The 25,518-nt window shown below is 46.3% G+C and overlaps 1 protein-coding gene across 1 annotated transcript in view; it reads right to left on the minus strand.

Annotated features, from left to right (window-relative positions):
• Positions 1-25,518, minus strand: part of LOC144484548 (cyclin-dependent kinase 16-like) — a 168,741-nt gene that overhangs the window by 25,797 nt on the left and 117,426 nt on the right. The window contains exons 12-14 of the mRNA XM_078203054.1: positions 24,484-24,604; positions 733-830; positions 534-639 (exon numbers count right to left, since the gene is read on the minus strand). Of these exons, the coding sequence (XP_078059180.1) occupies positions 534-639; positions 733-830; positions 24,484-24,604 (325 nt within the window). The remainder of the gene's footprint in view (positions 1-533; positions 640-732; positions 831-24,483; positions 24,605-25,518) is intronic.

The raw sequence follows: 25,518 nt of genomic DNA on the forward strand, positions 1-25,518 counted from the left end.
GCCATTCCGCCCATCAAGTCTGCACAGGCTCTCTGACAGACGATCTTACCCAGGCCCTTTCTTCTGTCTTATCCCTGTAACCGTACACATTTTTGGGCTAATCCATCTAACCTATACATTTTGGACTGTGGGATGAAAGGGGAGTACCCTGAGGAAACCCATGCAGACATGGGGAGAATGTGCAAACTCCGCACAGTCACCCAAGGCTGGAATTGAACCCGGGTTCCTGTGAGACAGCAGTGCTAACAATTGTGCCACTCCTGTGAAACAGTAACGTCACAGCAAATGTACACTGTACGTTTGCTCCAGTTAGCACAAATAAAATGATAAAATAACTTCTTTGAATGCTGAAAAAGCCTCGAGTAACAATCAGGGGCAATGTGTTGTTGTGCATACACTCTGGGTATACCATTGATCTGCATGGAGAGAAAGAACTGCTGGATTTTGTGATTTGTCCCTAACCTATTCTTCAACTCATTCCAAAGATCAGCTTAACAACAAACCACTTGAAAACTATTCACTGGATATCACACCTTGGGGCATGGTTGATGAGAGGTTCTGCCTTATATCTGGGGAAATGGTAGGCCTTAAACTCGTCATGTGATGAGATTCCTGGCCATGTGTCCTCAGTTGGAGTCCCTGTAAATCAAAGGCACAAAATTACTCCCATCTGCTCGAGGAATTCATGGACAAATAAGAGATTTAGTGAGAGCTGTCACATGGTCATCTCACCCAAGCTTCTGAATATCAGATGCAACTGGTCCTCCACAGTGGATCCTGGGAAATAGGGGCGCCCTGTTCCCATCTCATAAAATATGCAGCCGACACCCCTACAGAGAAACACAACAACACACACAATTTTCAGAATTGGTGATGGCTGACTTCATTTGGTTCAATTTCTCAACAATAATGAATGTACAGAGTTTGTTAAAAAGTGAAAAACAGCTCCTTGAGCTTAATTATTAAATCCATTTCAGTAATGATCTGATCTGAGCAGGTTACTGACGAGTAGCCAATGTTTGAAGTCACTGTTAAGTCCTTCCAACTCAACACATCACAAGCTGACTCAGCAACATCAAGATATCCAGCAAATGGCAGCTGCAGAAATAATTAGTTACTCCTTTGCGAATCATGACACATTGTGACACTGAAGATCAGAAATACCACATTTCAGCACATTTACAAACACATATGGACTATAATGATAAACTTGGATCAGCACTGAATCCACACATGGTTCCCGAAGGAGTTCCAGTCTCAACCACTGACCATTTCCCTATTACTCCATCCTCAATACTGGGAATAGACTCCTCACTGACGGTTCCCCATCACTCCACCCTGATTTATTTTTGTTACTTGTGTTTTTGGACACTAACCATGACAATTAATCTGTAGTTAAAGGCAAAAAATGACAATAATGCAGGAAATAATGAACCATGCTTTAGTTTAAGCATTTAAGCATTTAAGATGCTGCCTGGTTTGGAGGGTAGGTCTTATGAGGAAAGGTTGAGGGAGCTAGGGCTGTTCTCTCTGGAGCGGAGGAGGCTGAGGGGAGACTTAATAGAGGTTTATAAAATGATGAAGGGGATAGATCGAGTGAACGTTCAAAGACTATTTCCTCAGGTGGATGGAGCTATTACAAGGGGGCATAACTATAGGGTTCGTGGTGGGAGATATAGGAAGGATGTCCGAGGTAGGTTCTTTACGCAGAGAGTGGTTGGGGTGTGGAATGGACTGCCTGCTGTGATAGTGGAGTCAGACACTTTAGGAACATTTAAGCGGTTATTGGATAGGCACATGGAGCACACCAGGATGATAGGGAGTGGGATAGCTTGATCTTGGTTTCAGATAAAGCTCGGCACAACATCGTGGGCCGAAGGGCCTGTTCTGTGCTGTACTGTTCTATGTTCTATGTTCTATTTGATACGGTGCTGCACGACAGACTGATGAGCAAAGTTTTGAAATAAAATCCTCAAAGCACAAAAGGGACAGTAGCAACATGGATATGGAATTGGCTGATGACAGGGAAGAGAGTAATGACTAATAGATGTTTTTCGAGCTGGGGGAAGGTTTGAAGTAGTGTTCCCCAGGGGCCAGTTTTGGGGATACTTACTTCTCCTGATGTATATTAATGATTTAGATCTTGGTGTGCAGAGGACAATTAGAAAGTTTGCAGATGACACAAAACTTGGAAGTATTGTAAACTGTGAAGAAGACAGTGATGAACTTCAAAAGGACATAGACAAGTTGGTGGATTGGGCAGATAGCTGGCAGATGGAGTTCAATGCGGAGAAGTGTGAGGTGATGCATTTTGGTGGAAGAACATGGAGAGACACTATAAAATAAGGAGTAAATTATTAAAGGGGTGCAGGAGCAGAGAGAGCTGGGTGAGTATGTACATAGATCATTGAAGGTGGCAGGACAGGTGGGGAGAGTAGTTAAAGCACATAATATTCGGGGCTTTATCAACACGGGCAGAGGGTACAAGAGCAAGGAGGTTATGCTGAACTTATACAAGACACCAGTTAGATCTCAGCTGCGTCCAGTTCTGGGTGCCGCACTATAGGAAGGATGTGAAGACTTGCTTGAAGAGGGCAAAATGGCAGCATAACATCCCTGGATATAGTTTTGCGCAGGATAGAGAGGGGATAAAAAAAGTGGGGTGTAGCATTATTAATTAAAGAGTCACAGCTGTGAGGTGAACCTTGAGAGAAATCTTTGTATCCTCACTGGCTACAGGGGAGGTCCCAGAGGATTGGAGAATAGCCAATGTTGTTCCTTTGTTCAAGTAGGGTAGCAAGGATAATCCAGGTAATTACAGGCTGGTGAGCCTTACATCAGTGGTATGGAAATTATTGGACAGGATTCTTCGAGACAGGATTTACTTCCACTTGGAAACAAGTGGACGTATGAGCGAGAGGCAACATGGTTTTGTGAAGGGGAGGTCACTAACTTGATCCAGTTTTTCGAGGAAGAGACGAAGATGATTGATGAGGGTGGGGCAGTGGATGTTGTCTCCATGGATTTCAGTAAGGCTTTTGACAAGGTCCCTCATGGCAGACTGGCGCAGAAGGTGAAGTCGCATGGGATCAGAGGTGAGCTGGCAAGGTGGATACAGAACTGGCTCGGTCATAAAAGACAGAGGGTAGCAGTGGAAGGGTGCGTTTCTGAATGGAGGGCTCTGACAAGTGGTGTTCCTTAGAGATTAGTGCTGGGACCTTTGCTGTTTGTAATATATATAAATGATTTGGACGAAAATGTAACTGGTTTGATCAGTAAGTTTGCGGATGACACAGAGGTTGGTGGATTTGCGGATAGCGATGAGGACCATCAGAGGATACAGCAGGATATAAATCAGTTGGAGATTTGGGCGGAGAGATGGCAGATGGAGTTTAATCTGGACAAATGTGAGGTAATGCATTTTGGAAGGTCTAATACAGATAGGAAATATACAGTAAATGGCAGAACCCTTAAGAGTATTGATAGGCAAAGGGATCTGGGTGTACAGGTACACAGGTCACTGAAAGTGGCAACGCAGGTGGAGAAGGTAGTCAAGAAGGCGTATGGCATGCTTGCCTTCATCAGCCGGGGCATTGAGTTTAAAAATTGGCAAGTCATGTTGCAGCTTTTTAGAACCTTAGTTAGGCCGCACTTGGAATATAGTGTTCATTTCTGGTCGCCACACTACCAGAAGGATGTGGAGGCTTTGGAGAGGGTACAGAAAAGATTTACCAAGATGTTGCCTGGCACGGAGGGCATTAGCTATGAGGAGAGGTTGGAGAAACGTGGTCTGTTCTCACTGGAACAATGGAGGTTGAGGTGCGACCTGATAGAAGTCTATAAGATTATGAGGGGCATGGACAGAGTAGATAGTCAGAAGCTTTTTCCCAGGGTGGAAGAGTCAATTACTAGGGGGCACAGGTTTAAGGTGCGAGGGGCAAGGTTTAAAGGAGATGTACGAGGCAAGTTTTTTACACAAAGGGTGGTGGGTGCCAGGAACTCACTGCCAGGGGAGGTAGATAGAATAGGGACGGCTGGACAAATCCATGAATAGGGAATGAGGGGGTACGGTCCCCGGAAGGGTAGGGGGTTTTAGTTCAGTCGGGCAACATGGTCAGTGCAGGCTTGGAGGGCTGAAGGGTCTGTTCCTGTGCTGTAATTTTCTTTGTTCTTAGTTCTTTGATAAATTGAATGAAGCATCAAATGAAGCCATATGGGTTTAGCTCAGAAATTAAAAAGGGGCAGCCAACGTAATAGGAGTGTACGATAGACCCCCAAATTGTAAGAGGGAGATAGAAGAGCAAATATGTAGGCAAAGGTCTGACTGCAAAGACAATAGGGCAGTTGAAGACTGCAACTACCCTTATGTCACAGAATCATACAATACAGAAGACACCCTTCAGTCCATCGAGTCTGCACTGACACGTGAGAAACACCTGACCGACCTACCTACCTAATCCCATAGCCTTGAATGTTGTGACGTGCCAAGTGCTCACCCAGGTACTTTTTAAAGGATGTGAGGCAACCCACCTCTGCCACCCCCAGGCAGCGCATTCAGACCATCTCAGACCTTTCGGGGTTAAATTCCATCTGCCACTTATCTGGCCATTTGACCATCCTGTCTATCTCTTCCTATAGCCCAAGACACTCTGCCTCACTGTTAACCACCTGGCCAATCTTTGTGTCAACTATGTCATTTATATAAATGATGAATAATAGAGGACCCAACACAGATCCCTCTGGTACGCCACTGGACACTGGCTTCCAGCCACTAAAGTAACCTTCTGTCATCACTCTTTGTCTCCGACAACTGAGCAAGTTTTGAATCCACCTCGAACAAAGCCATGCTCACTATCCCTGATCAAGCTTTGCCTCTCCAAGTGGAGAAAGATGCTCTTCTTCAGAAGTTTCCCCAGTAGTTTCCTTAGCACTGACGAGAGACTCACTGGTCTGTGGCTCCCTGGCTTATTTCTATAACTCTTCTTAAACAGCAGAACCATATAAGATGTTCTCCGATCCTCTGGCACTTCCCGTGGCCAGAAAGGAATTAAAAATTTGAGTCAGAGCCCCTGCAATCTCCTCCCTTGCCTCGCACAGCAGCCTTGGACACAATTCATCCAGACTGTGGAGATTTGTCCACTTTTAAGGCTGCCAACACCTACAATACCTTGTCCTTCTCTATGTCAATTTGCTCAAGAACCTCACAGTCTCTCTCCCTGAGTTCCATACCTTCATTCTATTTCTTTTACAGTCATAGAGGTTTACAGCATGGAAACAGGCCCTTTGGCCCAACTTGTCCATGCCGTTCTTTTCTTCTTAACCACTAAGCTAGTCCCAATTGCCCGCATTTGGCCCATGTCCCCCTATACTCATCTTACCCATGTAACTGTCTAAATGCTTTGTAAAAGACAAAATTGTATCCACCTCTACTATTACCTCTGGCAGCTTGTTCCAGACACCACCCTCTGGACCCTTTTATATCTCTCCCCTCTTACCTTAAACCTATGCCCTCTAGTTTTAGACTCCCCTACCTTTGGGAAAATATGTTGACTACCTAATTGATCTGTGCCCCTCATTATTTTATTGACCTCTATAAGATCATCCCTCAGCCTTCTACGCCCCAGGGAAAAAAGTTCCAGTCTATCCAGCCTCTCCTTATAACTAAAACCAAGTCCCGGTAGCATCCTAGTAAATCTTTTCTGCACTCTTTCTAGTTTAATAATATCCTTTCTATAACAGGGTGACCAGAGCTGTACACAGTATTCCAAATGTGGCCTTACCAATGTCTTGTACAACTTCAACAAGACATCCCAACTCCTGTATTCAATGTTCTGACCAATGAAACCAAGCATGCCGAATGCCTTCTTCACCACCCTGTCCACCTGTGATTCCACTTTTAAGGAGCCATGAACCAATACCCTTAGATCTTTTTGTTCTATAACTCTCCCCAACACCCTACCATTAACTGAGTAAGTCCTGCCCTAGTTAGATCTATCAAAATGCATCACCTCGCATTTATCTAAATTAAACTCCATCTGCCATTCATCAGCCCACTGGCCCAATTGATCAAGATCCCATTGCAATCCTAGATAACCAGAGATAACCTTCACTGTCCACTATGCCACCAATCTTGGTGTCATCTGCAAACTTACTAACCATGCCTCCTATATTTTCATCCAAATCATGAATATAAATGACAAATAATAGTGGATCCAGCACCGATCCCTGAGGCACCCCGCTGGTCACAGGCCTCCAGTTTGGAAAACAACTTTCTACAACCACTCTCTGGCTTCTGTCATCAAGCCAATTTTGTATCCATTTGGATACTTCACCCTGGCTCCCGTGAGATTTAACCTTATGCAACAACCTGCCATGCCGTAACTTGTCAAAGGCTTCGCTAAAGACCATGTAGACAACATCAGCTGCACTGCCCTTATCTACCTTCTTGGTTACCACTTCAAAAAACTCAATCAAATTTGTGAGACATGATTTTCCACTCTCAAAGCCTTGCTGACTGTCCCCAATCAGTCCTTGCGTCTCTAAATGCCTATAGATTCTGTCTCTCAGAATAGCTTCTAACAACTTACCCACCACAGATTCCAGGTTAAGCAGTGTTTCACTTGCACCTCTTTCAATTTGGTCTATTGCATTCGCTGCTCCCAATGTGGTCTCCTCTACATCGGAGAGACCAAGCGTAGACTGGGTGATCACTTTGCTGAGCACCTTCGGTCTGTGCGCAATCAGGACCCTACCCTCTGGTTGCTTACCGTTTTAACACACAATCCTGCTCCTATCCCCATATATCTGTCCTTGGCCTGCTGCAATGTTCCAGTGAAGCTCAACGCAAACTGGAGGAACAGCATCTCATCTTCCGGCTAGGCACTTTACAGCCTTCCGGTCTCAACATCGAATTCAACAACTTCAGATGATTTGCTCTACCCCACCTCGACCCCCTTTGTTTTCATTTAATTTAATTTTTTTTACTGTTTTCTACCTTTTATTTTTTTATTGTCTTTCATCATTTTTCTTCCCCCCACTCTTTCCCTCTACTTTACGCCCTTCCCTTACCTTTTCGCCCCCTTTGCTTCTCCTTTTCTAAATCTTACCTCTGTCCCATCCATTCCACCAACCCCCGCCCCCCCCCCCCCCCCCCCCCCCGCCCCCGCCTCCCCCAACATCTTCATTTTAGCTTCTCTGTCGTTTGGCCATTCACACTCTTTATTCTCTCTGTGGACAGCTATTAACTGGTTTCCCTGGTTTCTGTGGCTCTGACTCAGCTTTCACTCCCTCACCCTGCAGTATAAATATCTCCCACTTTCTATGCCTTTTAGCTTTGACAGAGGGTCACCTGGACTCAAAACATCAGCTCATTTCTCTCCTTACAGAAGCTGCCAGACCTGCTGAGATTTTTCAGCATTTTCTCTTTTGGTTTCAGATTCCAGCATCTGCAGTAATTTGCTTTTACCCACTACAGATGTGAGGCTCATCGGCCTGTAGTTCCCAGGCTTTTCCCTGCAGCCCTTCTTAAACAAAGGCACAACATTTGCCACCCTCCAATCTTCAGGCACCTCACTTGAGGCTGTCGATGAGTCAAATATCTCTGCTACGGGATCCGCAATTTCCTCCCTAGCCTCCCACAACATCCTGAGAATGTCAGCATTCTCTTGGGTGAAGACAGATGTGAAATATTTGTTCAACACTGCCCCCTTGGGCCCTATTCTTTCCCTGGTTATTCTCTTCCCATTGATATACTTACACAATATCTTGGAATTTTCCCTCGTTTTACCGACCAGAGCTTTCTCATCAGTTGGGATAACAAGTGTGAAGGGCACAAAATTCTTGAACTGTATTCAAGAGCACGTTTTCAACCAACACATAACAAGCTTAACGAGAGGGACACAATTCTAGACTAAGCCGCAGGAAATGAAGTTGGGTAAATGGATGAAGTAGCAGTGGGAACCATTTTGGAGATAGTGAACACAATTTAGTTAGATACAGCCACATTATGGAAAAGGACAAAGATAGAACAGGTTCTAAATTGACAAATTCATGAAACTGAGAGGTGAACTGGCAAAAGTACAGCTACTAGAAGGAAAAACGGTGTCAAAGCAGTGGGAAGCATTCAGAACAGTCCCCACAAAGGAAAAGGGTGGTCCTGCCAAATCTAGAGCAGAGTAAGGTAAAGCAGAACAGGAAAGTTTATGACAACCACAAATGATGTAAAACTATAGAAAGCCCAGAGGAATATCGAAAGTTCAGGGGTGAAGCAAAAATGGAAATTAGGCAAACAAAGAGAGGATATGAACAAATATTAGCAGGTAAAATCAAACAAACCCAAAAATGTATCACCAGTACTTTAAGCGCAAGAGGATATCTAAGGAACAGGTAGGGCCTATCAGAGATACACATGGTAAATTATGGGTGATTCAGAAGATGTTGCCCGGGATCTCAATGAGTACTTTGTCTCTGTTTTCATTAAGGAGTAGGATGATTCAGACATTCTAGTTAAAGTGGAGTGTGAAATATACGATACAATAATTGCACATATTACAGAGAAGGAGGTGCTGGAAGTCTTAAAGCGCATCAAGGTAGATAAATCCCCAGGACCTGATGAAGTGTATCCCTGACATTGTGGGAGGCTAGGGAGGAAATTGCGGGTCCTCTAGCAGAGATATTTGAATCATCGATAGTCACGGGTGAGGTGCCTGAAGATTGGAGGGTGGCAAATGTTGTGCCTCTGTTTAAAAAGGGCTGCAAGGAAAAGCATGGGAACTACAGGTCAGTGAGCCTCACATCTGTGGTGGATAAGTTGTTGGAAGGTATTTTGAGAGACAGGATCTACAGGCATTTAGAGATGCAAGGACTGATTAGGGACAGTCAGCACGGCTTTATGAGTAGAAAATCATGTCTCACAAATTTGATTGAGTTTTTTGAAGGGGTAACCAAGAAGATAGATGAGGGCAGTGCAATTGATGCTGTCGACATGGACTTTAGCAAGGCCTTTGACAAGATACCGCATGGTAGGTTGTTGCATAAGATTAAATCTCACAGGATCCAGTGGGGCGGCACGGTAGCACAGTGGTTAGCACTGCTGCTTCACAGCTCCAGGGTCCCGGGTTCGAGTCCCTGCTCCGCTCACTGTCTGTGTGGAGTTTGCACATTCTCCTCGTGTCTGCGTGGGTTTCCTCCGGGTGCTCCGGTTTCCTCCCACAGTCCAAAGATGTGCGGGTTAGGTTGATTGGCCAGGTTAAAAATTGCCCCTTAGAGTCCTAAGATGTGTAGGTGAGAGGGATTAGCGGGTAAATATGTGGGGGTAGGGCCTGGGTGGGATTGTGGTCGGTGCAGACTCGATGGGCCGAATGGCCTCCTTCTGCAGTGTAGGGTTTCTATGATTCTATGAGGTAGCTAAATGATTACAAAATTGGCTTGATGACAGAAGCTAGAGAGTGGTTGTAGAGGGTTGTTTTTCAAACTGGAGGCCTGTGACCAGCAGTATGCCTCAGGGATCGGTGCTGGGTCCACTGTTATTTGTCATTTATATTCATGATTTGGATGAAAATTTAGGAGGCATGGTTAGTAAGTTTGCAGATGACACCAAGATTGGTGGCATAGTGGACAGTGAAGAAAGTTATCTCGGATTGCAACAGGATCTTGATCAATTGGGCCAGTGGGCTGATGAATGGCAGATGGAGTTTAATTTAGATAAATGTGAGGTGATGCATTTTGGTAGATTGAACAGGGTAGGACTTACTCAGTTAATGGTAGGGCGTTGGGGAGAGTTACAGAACAAAGAGATCTAGGGGTACATGTTCATAGCTTCTTGAAAGTGGAGTCACAGGTGGACAGAGTGGTGAAGAAGGCATTCAGCATGCTTGGTTTCATTGGTCAGAACATTGAATAAAGGAGTTGGGACGTCTTGTTGAAGTTGTACAAGACATTGGTAAGGCCACACTTGGAATACTATGTACAGTTCTGGTCACCCTATTATAGAAAGGATATTATTAAACTAGAAAGCGTGCAGAAGCGATTTACTGGTATGCTACCGGGACTTGATGGTTTTAGTTATAAGGAGAGGCTGGTTAGACTAGAACCTTTTTCTCTGCAGCGTAGAAGGCTGAGGGGTGATCTTATAGAGGTCTATAAAATAATGAGGGGCATAGGTCAGCTGGATAGTCAATATCTTTTCCCAAAGGTTCGGGAGTCTAGAGGGCATAGGTTTAAGGTGAGAGGGGAGAGATAGAAAAGGGTCCAGAGGGGCAATTATTTCACACAGAGGGTGGTGAGTGTCTGGAACAAGCTGCCAGAGGTGGTGGTAGAGCCGGGTACAATTTTGTCTTTTAAAAAGCGTTTAGACAGTCACATGGGTAAGATGGGTATAGAGGGATATGGGCCAAATGCGGGCAATTGGGACTAGCTTCGGGGTTTAAAAAAAAGGGCGGCATGGACAAGTTGGGCCGAAGGGCCTGTTTCCATGCTGTAAACCTCTATGACAATAAAAATTGAGAGAAAGTACTGAAGTCATCCTTGAAGATGGGCGGCACGGTAGCACAGTGGTTAGCACTGCTGCTTCACAGCTCCAGGGTCCCGGGTTCGATTCCCGGCTCGGGTCACTGTCTGTGTGGAGTTTGCACATTCTCCTCGTGTCTGCGTGGGTTTCCTCCGGGTGCTCCGGTTTCCTCCCACATCCAAAGATGTGCAGGTTAGGTTGATTGGCCAGGTTAAAAATTGCCCCTTAGAATCCTGGGATGCGTAGGTTAGAGGGATTAGTGGGTAAATATGTGGGGGTAGGGCCTGGGTGGGATTGTGGTCGGTGCAGACTTGATGGGCCGAATGGCCTCCTTCTGCACTGTAGGGTTTCTATGATTTTCTATGATTTTCTATGAAGATGGATAAATCACCAGAGCTGGATGGATTGTATCCCAGATTGTTAAAGGAAGCCAGGGAGAAAATCGTGGATACTCTGAGGATCATTTTCCAATCCTCACTAGATACAGGTGAAGCACAGGAAGATTGGAGGTCAGCAAATGTTGTATCATTATTTTCAAAGGATGCAAGGGGTAAGCCAGAAAATTATAGCCCGATCAGACTGACTTCGGTGGTGGGAAAATTACTGGAACCAATTCAGAGAGACAGGGTAAACTGTCACTTAGAAAGGCATGGATTGATCAAGGATTGTCAGCATGATTTTGTTACTAATTTAATCAACTGTTTTGAGGAACTAACAGGAGGATGAATTTAAAAGGTACCTGGATCAGCATCTAATGTCAAAGCGACAACATTTGGACTCGAAACGTCAGCTCTTTTCTCTCCTTACAGAAGCTGCCAGAGCTGCTGAGATTTTCCAGCATTTTCCCTCTTGGTTTCAGATTCCAGCATCTGCAGTAATTTGCTTTTATCTAAAGTGATGGAACTTGCAAGGCTACAGGCCAGGTGCTGGGAAATGGGATTAAAACGATTGGCTTATTTCATTCTCTCTTTTTTGGCCGGTGCAGACACGATGGACTGAATTGTAACATTGTCTTTGAAGATGGTCGAGAAAGTAGAGAGGAGCTCAAATGGGGAGCTCGGAGGGCTAAAAGGGGCCATGAAATGTCCTTGGTCAGCAGGGTGAAGGAGAATCTCAAGACATTTTATACATATCTTAGGAGCAACAAGGTAGCCAGGGAAAGAGTAGGCCCCTCAAGGATAAAGCATGGAGGTTATGGGTGGGATTTAACGAGATTTTTTTCTAAGTGTCCAGTCAGTGTGAAAATGGGAGAGTTCCTGATCTGTTTCTCAGGTGAGTTTTCACGCCGAATCTTATGCACTCAGTCTTTAAAAAAGTGGGCGAGACCATTTTTAGCCACTTGAGGCACTGGGTGGGGCTTAATTCACGAGTCAGCGAGCAGCTCAGGTCAGAGTCACAAACTGCGCATGCGCAGAAAAAGCTTAAGAAAAAAGCAGCTCCCTATAACCCTCCACAGACCCCCAGCAACACACACTCCCAATACTCCCCCTACAGACCCCCAGCAACACACACTCCCAATACTCCCCTTACAGACCCCCAGCAACACACACTCCCAATACTCCCCCTACAGACCCCCAGCAACACACACTCCCAATACTCCCCCCACAGACCCCCAGCAACACACACTCCCAATACTCCCCCTTACAGACCCCCAGCAACACACTCCCAATACTCCCCTTACAGACCCCCAGCAACACACACTCCCAATACTCCCCTTACAGACCCCCAGCAACACACACTCCCAATACTCCCCCCACAGACCCCCAGCAACACACACTCCCAATACTCCCCCCACAGACCCCCAGCAACACACACTCCCAATACTCCCCCCACAGACCCCCAGCAACACACAATCCCAATACTCCCCCTACAGAACCCCAGCAACACACACTCCCAATACTCCCCCTATAGACCCCCAGCAACACACACTCCCAATACTCCCCCTACAGACCACCAGCAACACACACTCCCAATACTCCCCCTACAGACCCCCAGCAACACCAACTCCCAAACACCCCTCCCCACAGACCCTCAGCAACACACACTCACAATACTCCCCTACAGAACCCCAGCAACACCAACTCCCAAACACCCCTCCCCACAGACCCCCAGCAACACACACTCACAATACTCCCCTACAGAACCCCAGCAACACCAACTCCCAAACACCCCTCCCCACAGACTCTCAGCAACACACACTCACAATACTCCCCCTACAGACCCCCAGCAACACACACTCCCAATACTCCCCCTACAGACCCCCAGCAACACACACTCCCAATACTCCCCTACAGAACCCCAGCAACACCAACTCCCCATACACCCCTCCCCACAGACCCCCAGCAACACACACTCCCAATACTCCCCCTACAGAACCCCAGCAACACCAACTCCCCATACACCCCTCCCCACAGACCCCCAGCAACACACACTCCCAATACTCCCCCACAGACCCCCAGCAACACACACTCCCAATACTCCCCTACAGAACCCCAGCAACACCAACTCCCCATACACCCCTCCCCATAGACCCCCAGCAACACACACTCCCCATAGGGATGTCAGAAGTTACAGAGGGACATAGATAGGATGCAAGACTGGGCAGAGAAGTGGCAGATGGACTTCAACCCAGATAAATGCGTAGTGGTCCATTTTGGCAGATCAAATGGGATGAAGGAGTACAATATAAAGGGAAAGACTCTTAGTACTGTAGAAGATCAGAAGGACCTTGGGGTCCAGGTCCATAGGACTCTAAAATCGGCCCCGCAGGTGGAGGAGGTGGTTAAGAAGGCGTATGGTGTGCTGGCCTTTATCAATCGAGGGACTGAGTTTAGGAGTCCGGGGATAATGATGCAGCTATATAAGACCCTCGTCAGACCCCACTTGGAGTACTGTGCTCAATTCTGGTCGCCTCATTACAGGAAGGATGTGGAAAAGATTGAAAGGGTGCAGAGGCGATTTGCAAGGATGTTGCCTGGATTGAGTGGCATGCCTTATGAGGATAGGCTGAGGGAGCTCGGTCTTTTCTCCTTGGAGAGACGTAGGATGAGAGGAGACCTAATAGAGGTATATAAGATGTTGAGAGGCATAGATCGGGTGGACTCTCAGAGGCTTTTTCCCAGGGTGGAAATGGCTGCTACGAGAGGACACAGGTTTAAGGTGCTGGGGGGTAGGTACAGGGGAGATGTTAGGGGAAAGTTTTTCACACAGAGGGTGGTGGGCGAGTGGAATCGGCTGCCGTCAGTAGTGGTGGAGGCAAACTCAATAGGGTCTTTTAAGAAACTCCTGGATGAGTACATGGGACTTAATAGGATGGAGGGTTATAGGTAGGCCTAAAAGGTAGGGATATGTTCGGCACAACTTGTGGGGCCGAAGGGCCTGTTTTGTGCTGTAGTTTTCTATGTTTCTATACCCCCCCCCCCACAGACGTCCAGCAACACACACTCCCCAACCACCCCCCACAGACCCGCAGCAACACACACTCTCCATACTGCCCTACCGACTCCCAGGAACACACACTCCCCATGCCCCCCACATACTCTCAGCAACAGGCTCCTCAAATACGCCCCCCCTCCCAAAGTCCCTCAGCAACACGCACTCCCCATACCCCCCACAGAACCCCAGCAACACACACTCCCCAAAAACCTCCACACAGCTCGCCAAAATGACCACACATCCCCATTCCCTCCTTCCCACTCACAAACACACACCCATAACCCATTCAGTAGTGGCCCCAGATAGTGCTCCTTACCAAGTCCTGAGGCTACAGCACTGCCACTTCAGAGAGTTACCAGCCCATCCCCCACCTGCAACAGTGCTTGCTGCTGCCTGCGCCAGGACCCAGAGTCAGCGCGAAGACCCAAGGTCAACGCTGTGACCCGGGTCCGTGCAGAATGTCCGAGGGTGGACCCCGCGAGTAACAACACCCCCCCCACCCTCCCACACACTCGGAGCCCTCCCTCGACCCGAAACACAACATGGCCACCACGAAACAACCCCCCCCACCGCGCAGCACAGAGTGGTTTGAAAGCAGAGACTTACCTCCTCGCTCCCCTAGTGCCTGAAACCCACTTTTATACTTGGTGTTTTTCTCACCAGTTCCAGCTGCAGCGAACAAGGTCATTAAGGCAGATGAGCTGGGACAATTGGGAGTTGAAGTAGGCAATTTTCCAAAAGCCATATTGGCACCATTCATAACGTGCCTACAATGTAGAGGGGAACACCCGGATGGATATTCGTTCAAACCCCCTCTGCACAGCTGAGAGACCTTTAAATTTCAAAGCCAACGAAAGATCCTTATTCTGCCCAGCAACAGCGCGAAGCTGCATTTTAAACCGGCCTTTGGCCAAGGAAGATCGGGATATCTGCGAGTCAAGACTGAGAGTGGGCTATATGGCATAACCAGACTATCAATAAAATATTACAGGAATAAAATGGCCAAGGCAGGCAAAGGAACTTAACAAACTAGGGTAAAAGGAATAAAAGATTAGATTAAATCTCCCTACACACAGCAGGACAAAATGACATTAACACCTAATCTCGCAAGCAGGGAACACAGACACAAAATAATGAGGTCAATTCAGATAAGGGGACACATAGAGGGGATAATGGGAAACACATTAAAACACCGGGGCAAGAACAGGTAGTCCCATTAACACAAACACACACCATACAAATGCAAATTGACAAGCCTCCCAGAGAACTTCCTGACCTGACAGACCACTTTATACATATTGTAAAAATGCATAATCAAATGTTCCCGCTCGAATTTGGATCCCTATAAAGATCCAGAGCTGATGTGAAAGGATTGAGATCAACGTGGCCAAGCCACTGTTTCGGAGCTGGTTACGTCGGTTCTCCCTGGGTTCCCAGTAATTGTACAATAAAGAAAAACACTTTGAACGTTGCCTTGCGACTCGACTTCTTTGAATGCACTGGTACAAGGGATTTTTCCCTACAACAGAGTGAAGCTTATTAATTACATTGTGATGAATGCAAAAAGATGCAAATTGGCGTTCCCCCCCTTTTGGGTGAGGTCCTGATCGCACTGATTCTTTTTCTTGGTAAAATGGGAATGGACACGAAAACAGGCACCATTCCCATGAGTCCCATCACTCCCGATTTTATGACTTTTTCTCGCTGCAAAACGGGCACGATGTGGTTGTACAATTCCGCCCTATGTGTGGAGCCAGAGGAAATGGGTGAGATCTTTAATGAATACTTTACATCGATATTCACCAAAGGGAGGGACGTGGGGGATGTTGAAGTTAGGGAAGGGTGTGTGAATACTCTGGGCAAGTCAATATCATGAAGTGTTGGGTGTCTTAAAATGCATTAAGTCCCCAGAACCAGGTGGGATCTATCTCAGGATACTGTGGGAGACAAGGGAGGAAATAGCTGGGGCCTTAACAGATATCTTTGCATCCTCTTTGGCCACAGGTGAGGTTCCAGAGGACTGGAGAATGGCAACATTGTTCCTTTCTTTGAGAAGGGAAACAGAGATAATCCAGGTAATTACAGGCTGGTGAGTCTGACATTAGTGGTGGGGAAACTGTTGGAGAAGATTCTGAGAGACAGGATTTATTCCTATTTGGAAGTGAATGGACTTGTTAGTGACAGGCAAAGTGCTTTTATGTGGGGAAGGTCATGTCTCACCAACTTAATTGAGCTTTTTGAGGAGGTGACAAGAATGATTGATGAGAAAGGCAGTGGATGTTGTCTACATGGACTTTAAGGAAGGCATTTGACAAGGTCCCTCAAGGGCGGCACGGTAGCACAGTGGTTAGCATTGCTGCTTCACAGCTCCAGGGACCTGAGTTTGATTCCCGACTTGGGTCACTGTCTGTGTGGAGTTTGCACATTCTCCTCGGGTGCTCCGGTTTCCTCCCACGGTCCAAAGATGTGCGGGTTAGGTTGATTGGCCATGCTAAAATTGCCCCTTAGTGTCGTGAGATGCGTAGGTTAGAGGGATTAGCGGGTAAATATGTAGGGATATGGGGGTAGGGCCAGGGTGGGATTATGGTTGGTGCAGACTCGATGGGCCAAATGGCCTCTTTCTGCACTGTAGAGTTTCTATGATTTCTATGGCAGGCTGGATGCATGTCGAGCTGGCTTGGTCATAGAAGAGAGAGTAGTGGTGGAAGGGTGTTTTTCAGAATGGAGATCAGTAACTTGTGTTCCACAGGGATCAGTGCTGGGACCTTTGTTATTTGTAATATATATAAATGATCTGGAGGAAAATGTAGGTGATCTGATTAGTAAGTTTGCAGATGGCATGAAGATTGGCGGAGTTGCAGATAGTGACAAGGATTGTCAAAGATACATCAGGATACAGATAGATTGCAGACTTGGGCAGAGAAATGGTGGATGGAGTTTAATCAATGTGAGGTGTTGCATTTTGGAAGATCAAATTCAGGTACGAATAATACAGTAAATGGCAAAACTCTGAGGAGCATTGACATTCAGAGGGATCTGGGCGTACAGGTACACGGATCCCTGAAAGTGGCAACACAGGTGGAGAAGGTGGTCAAGAAGGCATACAGCATGCTTGCCTTCATTGGCCGGGGCATCGAGTATAAAAGTTGGCAAGTTATGTTACAGCTGTATAAAAGTTTAATTGGGCTGCATTTGGAATATTGCGTCCAGTTCTGGTTCCCACACTGCCAGAAGGATGTGGATGCTTTGGAGAGGGTGTGAAGAAGGATGTTGCCTGGTCTGGAGGGTTCTGGGTATGAGGATTGTTTTCACTGGGAAGACGGAGGCTGAGGGTGACCTGATAGAAGTCTGTAAAATAATGAGAGGCGTAGATGGGTTCGAGAGTCAGAGGTTTTTTCCCAGGGTGGAAGGGTCAACTACAAGAGGACACAGGTTTAAGGTGAGAGGTGGTAAGTTTAGGGGAGACGTGCAAGGAAAGTTTTTCATACAGAGGCTGATGGGTATCTGGAACACACTGCCAGTGGGGGTGGTGGAAGCTGGCATGTTAGCAACGTTCAAGGTGTATCTTGATAGAAAAAAATGGGAGGTGAACAGAGGGATAGAAACCATGTATCGGCGCAGGCTTGGTGGGCCGAAGGGCCAGTTTCTGGGCTATACTGTTCTCTATTTCTATGGTTCTAAGGTATTGGAGGGAGTGCAGAAACGATTCACAAGAATGGTTCCAAGGACGAGAAACTTCAGTTATGAAAATAGATTTGAGAAGTTAGGATTTAGAGAAAAGGAGGTTGAGAGGAGATTTGAAAGAGATATTCAAAATCATTCGGGGGCTGGACAGAGTAGATAGGGAGAAAATGTTCCCCCTCATAAAAGGATTAAGAATAAGGGGGCACAGATTTATTCTAAAGTGATTATAAAAGACGCAGAAGTGAATGAGGAGAACCTTCTTAAGGTAGTGAGTGGTTAGGGTTCAGAATGCACTGCTTGAGAGAGTATGAAGGAGGCAGGTTCAATGGAAGAATTCAAAAGGGCTGTTAGACTGTTTTCTGAAAAGGAAGAATGTGCAGGATATGAGGAGGAGGCTGGGAAATGGAACAAAGCAAGTTACTCATTCCGAGAGCCAGTGTAGACACAATGGGCCAAATGGCCTCCTCCTGCACCATAACAATTCTGATTGTGTGATTCTGAAGTGTGAAGAGATACAGATTGAGGTGACTGACCTGGATGATAATATCCCCAGGTGCTCATGGACATGAGGTGTATTTCCAGCATTTACACTTTCTATTACTTTGTCAAAACTGATAAAAATTTATTTTAGTTAATTTCTCAAATGGAACAATGTAGTGCTGCTCATTATTTGGTTTATTTGCAAAAACATTACATTACATGTATGCGCATTTAGAAAGGAATAAACTCATTAACAATAGTCAGCATGGTTTTGTGAGAGGGAGGTCATGCCTCACTAACCTGGTGGAGTTTTTTGAAGAAGTGACTAGAATGGTTGACGAGGGAAGGACGTGGATGTCGTCTATATGGACTTTAGTAAAGTGTTTGACAAAGTCCCTCATGGTAGGTTGGTGCAAAAGGTTGGATCTCATGGGATAAAGGGGGAGGTGGCTAGATGGGTGGAGAACTGGCTTGGTCACGGAAGACAGAGGGTGGTAGTGGAAGGGTCTTTTTCCAGCTGGATGCCTGTGACTAGTGGTGTTCAACAGGGCTCTGTATTGGGACCTCTGCTGTTTGTGATTTATAGAAACGATCTGGAAAAAGGTGTAACTGGGGTGATCAGTAAGTTTGCGGACGACACAAAAATGGCTGGACTTGCAGATAGTGAGGAACATTGTCAGAGCCTACAGAAGGATATAGATAGGCTGGAAATTTGGGCAAAGAAATGGCAGATGGAGTTCAATCCAGATAAATGCGAAGTGATGCATTTTGGTAGAACTAACGTAGGGGGGAGCTATACGATAAATGGCAGAACCATAAAGGGTGTAGATACGCAGAGGGACCTGGGTGTGCAAGTCCACAGATCCTTGAAGTGACGTCTCAGGTGGAGAAGGTAGTGAAGAAGGCATATGGCATGCTTGCCTTTATAGGACGGGGCATAGAGTATAAAAGTTGGGGTCTGATGTTGCAGTTGTATAGAACATTGGTTCGGCCGCATTTGGAATACTGCGCCCAGTTCTGGTCGCCACACTACCAGAAGGACGTGGAGGCTTTAGAGAGAGTGCAGAGGAGGTTTACCAGGATGTTGCCTGGTATGGAATGGCTTTGTTATGAGGAGAGATCAGGTAAACTGGGGTTGTTCTCACTGGAAAGACGGAGGATGAGGGGTGACCTAATAGAGGTGTATAAAATTATGAAAGGCATAGATAGGGTGAACGGTGGGAAGCTTTTTCCCAGGTCGGTGGTGACGTTCACGAGGGGTCATAGGTTCAAGGTGAGGGGGGGGGGAGGTTTAACACGGATATCAGAAGGACGTATTTTACACAGAGGGTGGTGGGGGCCTGGAATGTGCTGCCGGGCAAGGTGGTGGAGGCGGACACACTGGGAACGTTTCAGACTTATCTAGATAGCCACATGAATGGAGGGATACAAAAGAATGGTCTCGTTTGGACCAGGGAGCGGCACGGACTTGGAGGGCCGAAGGGCCTGTTCCTGTGCTGTATTGTTCTTTGTACAGAAATGTTAATATAACTGGGTAAAGATGTACATAACCAGGATTAAAAAATGCTTTATCTAAATCAAACTGTGAGGCAACTGTGAGGCTACTGTGGACAGATGATCCATCTGACATGATGCGCTGCATTGATATGGAAACAGGAAAAGGCCATTCAGCTCTTCAAACCCGTTCCATCATTCAATTCAATCATGCACGGTCTTCAATCAGAATTCCATTTCCCAGCCTGATCTCGGATCACAATTCCATTTTCCAGCCTGATCCAGGTTTCCACTACTGCGTGGGTGAAAAACCACATCCTGAAATCAGCCCCTGAACAGCCTGGCTGCAATTTTAAAATTCTGCTCAGGATCTGCAACCAGAGAGAACAGTTTCTTCAAACCTACCAACCGAACTTTTGTCATTTTCAGCACTGTAATTAAATCCACCCCCTCAACTTTCTAACTTCAGGTGAATACAAACCAGGTTTATAAAAGCTGTCCTGATAACTTAACTCTTTATCACCCTCTCTACGGCTAATACAGAGCACAGACTTAAAATGGTCGTGTTCAAAATGGACAGGCACCTATATCAATGAAAGAACATTCACCTATTTGCATGAACATCAATTTCAAAGTTGTCAGTGTCTTAATTGCCCCATTTATTTGGTTGGAAACAGCTGTGTTTACTTTAATTACATTCCATTCTACTGGAAGTTCTAAAAATTTAAGTAACATCAGAACTCAATGACGGTGAAAGCTTCTTTTAGGAAGAGTGACAGCTCATTTTCCTGCATTCAAACAATTAGATTTGATCATCATCAATTAAATCATCCTTTACAATTGGCTGGTTCAGTACAAGAATCACACACAGAATGAGAGACAAAGCGACACTAAGTAAGACGGCTTTTAAGGAGAATTTAAAGCACAGAAACAGGCCATTCAGCCCAACAACTGAACGTTGGTGGTCCGCTGGAACTTTTTCCAACCCCTTTTCATTTCATTCTGTCAATATATCATTCCATTCCTTTACTCTCATCTAATTATCTGGCTTCCCCTTAACTGCATTGATGTTATTTGCCTCAATCATTCTATGTAGCAGTGGGTTCCATGTTCGTACCACTTTGAGTAAAGCAGTTGCTCCTAAATCCTTGACTTGAATTATTAATGACTTTCTGATATACATGGCCCCTAGTTTTAAACACACCCTCAATTGGAAATATTTTAGAACCATGGAAAAGTTATAGCACAGAAGGAGGCCATTCGGCCCATCTTATCCATGCCAGCCCAGGGACCCCCAGGTGCCCTTTCTGTTCCCACCTTCCTGCACCCAGCCCACAGTCCTATAACTTACAGCACTTAAGATCCAGGTATTTTTAAAAAGAGTTTAGGGTCTCTGCCTCCACCACCAACTCAGGCAGTGAATTCCAGACACCCACCACCTTCTGCGTAAAAAAGTTCTTCCTCATGTCCCCTCTGCACCTTCTGCCACTTACCTTAAATCTATTTCCTCTGGTTGTAGAATTCTCCGCCAAGGGAAACAATTTAATTCTATCTCTTCCCCTCGTAATTTTGTACACCGAAGTCAAGTCATCTCTCAGCCTTCTTTGTTCTAAGGAAAATAACCCCAACTTCTCCAATCTCTTCCCATAGTTACACTTTTCTACATAAGAACATAAGAAATAGGAGCAGGAGTAGGCCATCTAGCCCCTCGAGCCTGCCCCGCCATTCAATAAGATCATGGCTGATCTGACGTGGATCAGTACCACTTACCCGCCTGATCCCCATAACCCTTAATTCCCTTACCGATCAGGAATCCATCCATCCGCGCTTTAAACATATTCAGCGAGGTAGCCTCCACCACCTCAGTGGGCAGAGAATTCCAGAGATTCACCACCCTCTGGGAGAAGAAGTTCCTCCTCAACTCTGTCTTAAACCGACCCCCCTTTATTTTGAGGCTGTGTCCTCTAGTTTTAACTTCCTTACTAAGTGGAAAGAATCTCTCCGCCTCCACCCCATCCAGCCCCCGCATTATCTTATAAGTCTCCATAAGATCCCCCCTCATCCTTCTAAACTCCAACGAGTACAAACCCAATCTCCTCAGCCTCTCCTCATAATCCAAACCCCTCATCTCCGGTATCAACCTGGTGAACCTTCTCTGCACTCCCTCCAATGCCAATATATCCTTCCTCATATAAGGGGACCAATACTGCACACAGTATTCCAGCTGCGGCCTCACCAATGCCCTGTACATCAACCCCATAAAGTCCTAATCTTAAAAAAGTTTTATCAGATCACCTGGAGAATTGAGTACCAGCCTGACCAATCTTTTATAGAAACATAAATATAGAAAATAGGAGGAAAACGTACACAATAAAAACCTCGCCTGTGACTGGGATTCTCCAGTGCCTGCTGCCGTGAATGGAGTTTTCGCTGAGCACCAAATTCTCCGTTCTCCCTGGCAGTGTGGCGGGAATGGATGAGATCAGAGAATTCCCACCCTAAATGTTTTGGCCTGAACTTCTTTCTGTGGTAGAGAATGCCACAGGCTCGCCACTCACTGGGTGAAGACATTTCTCCTCATCTCTATTCTAAACAATCTAACCTGCATCCTCAGACTGCGACCCCTGGTTCTGGACACCCCCACCATTGGGAACATCCTTCCTGAATTTACCTTGTTTCATCCTGTTGGAATTTTATAGATTTCTATGAGATCTTGACAAATATAACCTCTCTGTTCTTGTATTAAACCTTTTTGCATACCCTCCAGGCCTCCATATTTGTTTTGTAATTTGAAGACATAGGGGTAAAAATTGGTTAATAACATTTTTTTTCCAGGCGCAAGTTCTGGGACTTACCTGCGCTGGGAGAGATTGGATAGATTGGGGTTATTTTTCATGGAACAAAGAAGGCTGAGGGTGACTTGGTTGAAGAGTATTAAATTCTGAGGTGAAGAGATAGAGTTGACAGGATAAAATTGTTTCCTTTGGTGGAGAATTCTAGAACCAGGGGATATAGATTCAAGATAAGTGGTAGAAGGTGTAGAGGGGACATGAGGAAGAACCTTTTTAAGCAGAGGGTAGTGGGTGTCTGCTTCCACCACCAACTCGGGTGCCCGAGTTCCATGGTTCTAACTGGAACACATTACAGGAAGATATTAATAAACTTACAGAGAGGGAAAATAATTGACAAGTGAGGTTCAACATGGATAAATGGGTGGCACGGTAGTTAACACTGCTGCCTCACAGCACCAGGGACCCGGGTTCAATTCCCAGCTTGGGTCAGTGTCTGTGTGGAGTCTGCACGCTCTCCCCGTGTCTGTGTGGGTTTCCTTCGGGTGCTCTAGTTTCCTCCCACAGTCTGAAAGACATGCTGGTTAGGTGCATTGACTTGGGGAATTTCACAGTAACTTCATTGCAGTGTTAATGTAAGCCTTACTTGTGACTAATAAATAAACTTTATTTACTTTACTTTTACTTTATAAATGTGAGGTAGTACGTTGTGATGGGATGTCGGCGTTGGACTGGAGTAGGCATAGTAAGAAGTCTCAACACCAGGTTAAAGTCCTAATGGGGTAGCGCTCCAAAAGCTCGCGCTACCAAATAAACCTGTTGGACTTTAACCTGGTGTTCTTATTATGGTGGGAAGAACAGGGAAGTCACTTATTACTTGGAAGGTGTAAGTCTGGGTGGAGCAGAAGAACAAAAGGGGTCTCGGAGTACAAATCCACCAATCACGAACAGCTCCTTCAGTAAAATACCAAACCAGGCACTAGGTTTAATGCCTGCAGGCATAGAAGCCATCTTCCATACCAGAGCAGCAATACAAGCTCAGAGCATGGTCATGAGATCCATACTCATTGCCATGGAAACCAGGCTTGGTGCTGTGCAGGCTCAGAGGCCTGACACCATGCTGTTGGATATTTGTGCTGCACTAGGATTGCTCAGGCAACAGCTTAGGAAGAGGCTCCGTGAAGCACAAAGCTGCTGTCCTCTCACAGGTGTTCCCACTACTGCCACTCCACCAATTCCCATGGTCTAGCCAGTCAGCCAGCCCCCATTGCTGCAACGGTACAGTCTGGAACAAGAGCCAAAGCCCCCTGAGATGCTGGAGGCTGTCCAGCAACCATGCTGCAGCCACTGGGAGCATGGTGCAGGGGAAACAGGACAGGGCCTACTGGGACTAGGGTGAACAGCTCACTGTTGTCTATATAATTAAGTAACATTCACGCCACACAAGCAACAGGCAATGAACATCTCCAATAAGAGAGTATCGAACCATCGTGCTTGACATTCGATGACATAACCATTGCCGAATTCCCCACTATCAACATCCTTGGGGTTACCATTGACCAAAAACTCAACTGGACTCATGGCATAAACACAGTGGCTACACGAGCAGGTCGGACGCGAGAAGTACTGTGGTGAATAACTCACCTCCTGATTCACCAAAGCCTGTCCACCACCTACAAGGCACAAGTCAGGAGTGTGATGGAATACTCGCCACTTGCCTGGATGGGTGCAGCTTCAACAACCCTCAGGAAGTTTGACACCATCCAGGACAAAGCAGCCTGTTTGATGGCATCACATCCATCACCTTCAATATTCACTCCTTCCACCACAGTGGCAACAGCCATCGACAAGAGACACTGCAACAACTTGGCAAAGCTCCTTTGACAGTACCTTCCAAACCTGCAAACTTTAACACCTAGGAGAGCAGCAGACCAGGGTATACAACCCTGGTTCAGTGAAGAGTGTATGAGGCATGCAGACAGATACAGCATTGTGGAAAGAGTTAGTTCTCGGTTGAATTATCCCAGGAGGCAACCAGTTACAAAATGCTTATTAACAGAACAATGGACTAATCAGCCAGATTCCGGCTCTCACCACATGTCAATGGGTGTGGAATACTCTGTGGATCCCAACAGAACATCTGGGGGACGGTACCACAACGTCACCACCTCATTGGAGTAGGTCTTCGTCGGCACCGACTTCGCTCTAGCCAATCCTGGAGGAGAAAACCATGAACATTCAGACTGTCGATCCAAAATACACAGATAGACACACACACACACCCAAACATACCTCCACATTTGCACACATGTACACTCACCCACCCCCCCCCTCCACACTCGCACACCCACACACCCACCTCCACACTCGCACACCCACACACCCACCTCCACACTCGCACACCCACACAACCCCTCTTCCACACTCGCACACCCACACAACCCCTCTTCCACACTCGCACACACCCACACCCACCTCCACAGTTGCACATCCACACACACATCCTCACACCCACACCCACTCACCCACACACACGCACCCACACACACGCACATCTGCCCCCACACAACCTCACATGTACCCACACACACCCACACCCATGTTCACAAATACATTGATGGTGAAATGTACTGAAATACAAGGCTCCTTAGGCAGCACCTTCACAACCCACAACTGCTACCATCTAGAAGGACAAAAGCAGCTGATACCTGGGAACAGCATCACCTGGAAGTTCCCCACCAAACCACACACCATCCTGACTTGGAAATATATCACCGTTCCTTCACTGTCGCTGTCAAGAAGGCAGCTCACCACCACCTTCTCAAAGGCAACTAGGGATGAGCAATGAATGCTGATCCAGCCAGTGACACCCACATTCCGTAACATGAATTAAAAAAAAGTAGAACAGGAAACAGGCCCAAACCAGTTTCTGTAAATCTCCACAGACTCATAGACAGGAACTGCAGGGGTTCTGGGTGCCAAGGGACAACAGGTTGGCATCAAAGGAATGGCCTCCGGTGAAAAGGACACACTTCTGCAAATTGGAACCTACATTCCACTAAACATGCCCCCGACAGAAGAGAATTTGTTACGGAACCATCATTTGAATGTTCAGTAATTAATTAGAAC

Source organism: Mustelus asterias, chromosome 3 (assembly GCF_964213995.1).
Source record: "Mustelus asterias chromosome 3, sMusAst1.hap1.1, whole genome shotgun sequence".
NCBI lineage: Eukaryota > Metazoa > Chordata > Chondrichthyes > Carcharhiniformes > Triakidae > Mustelus > Mustelus asterias.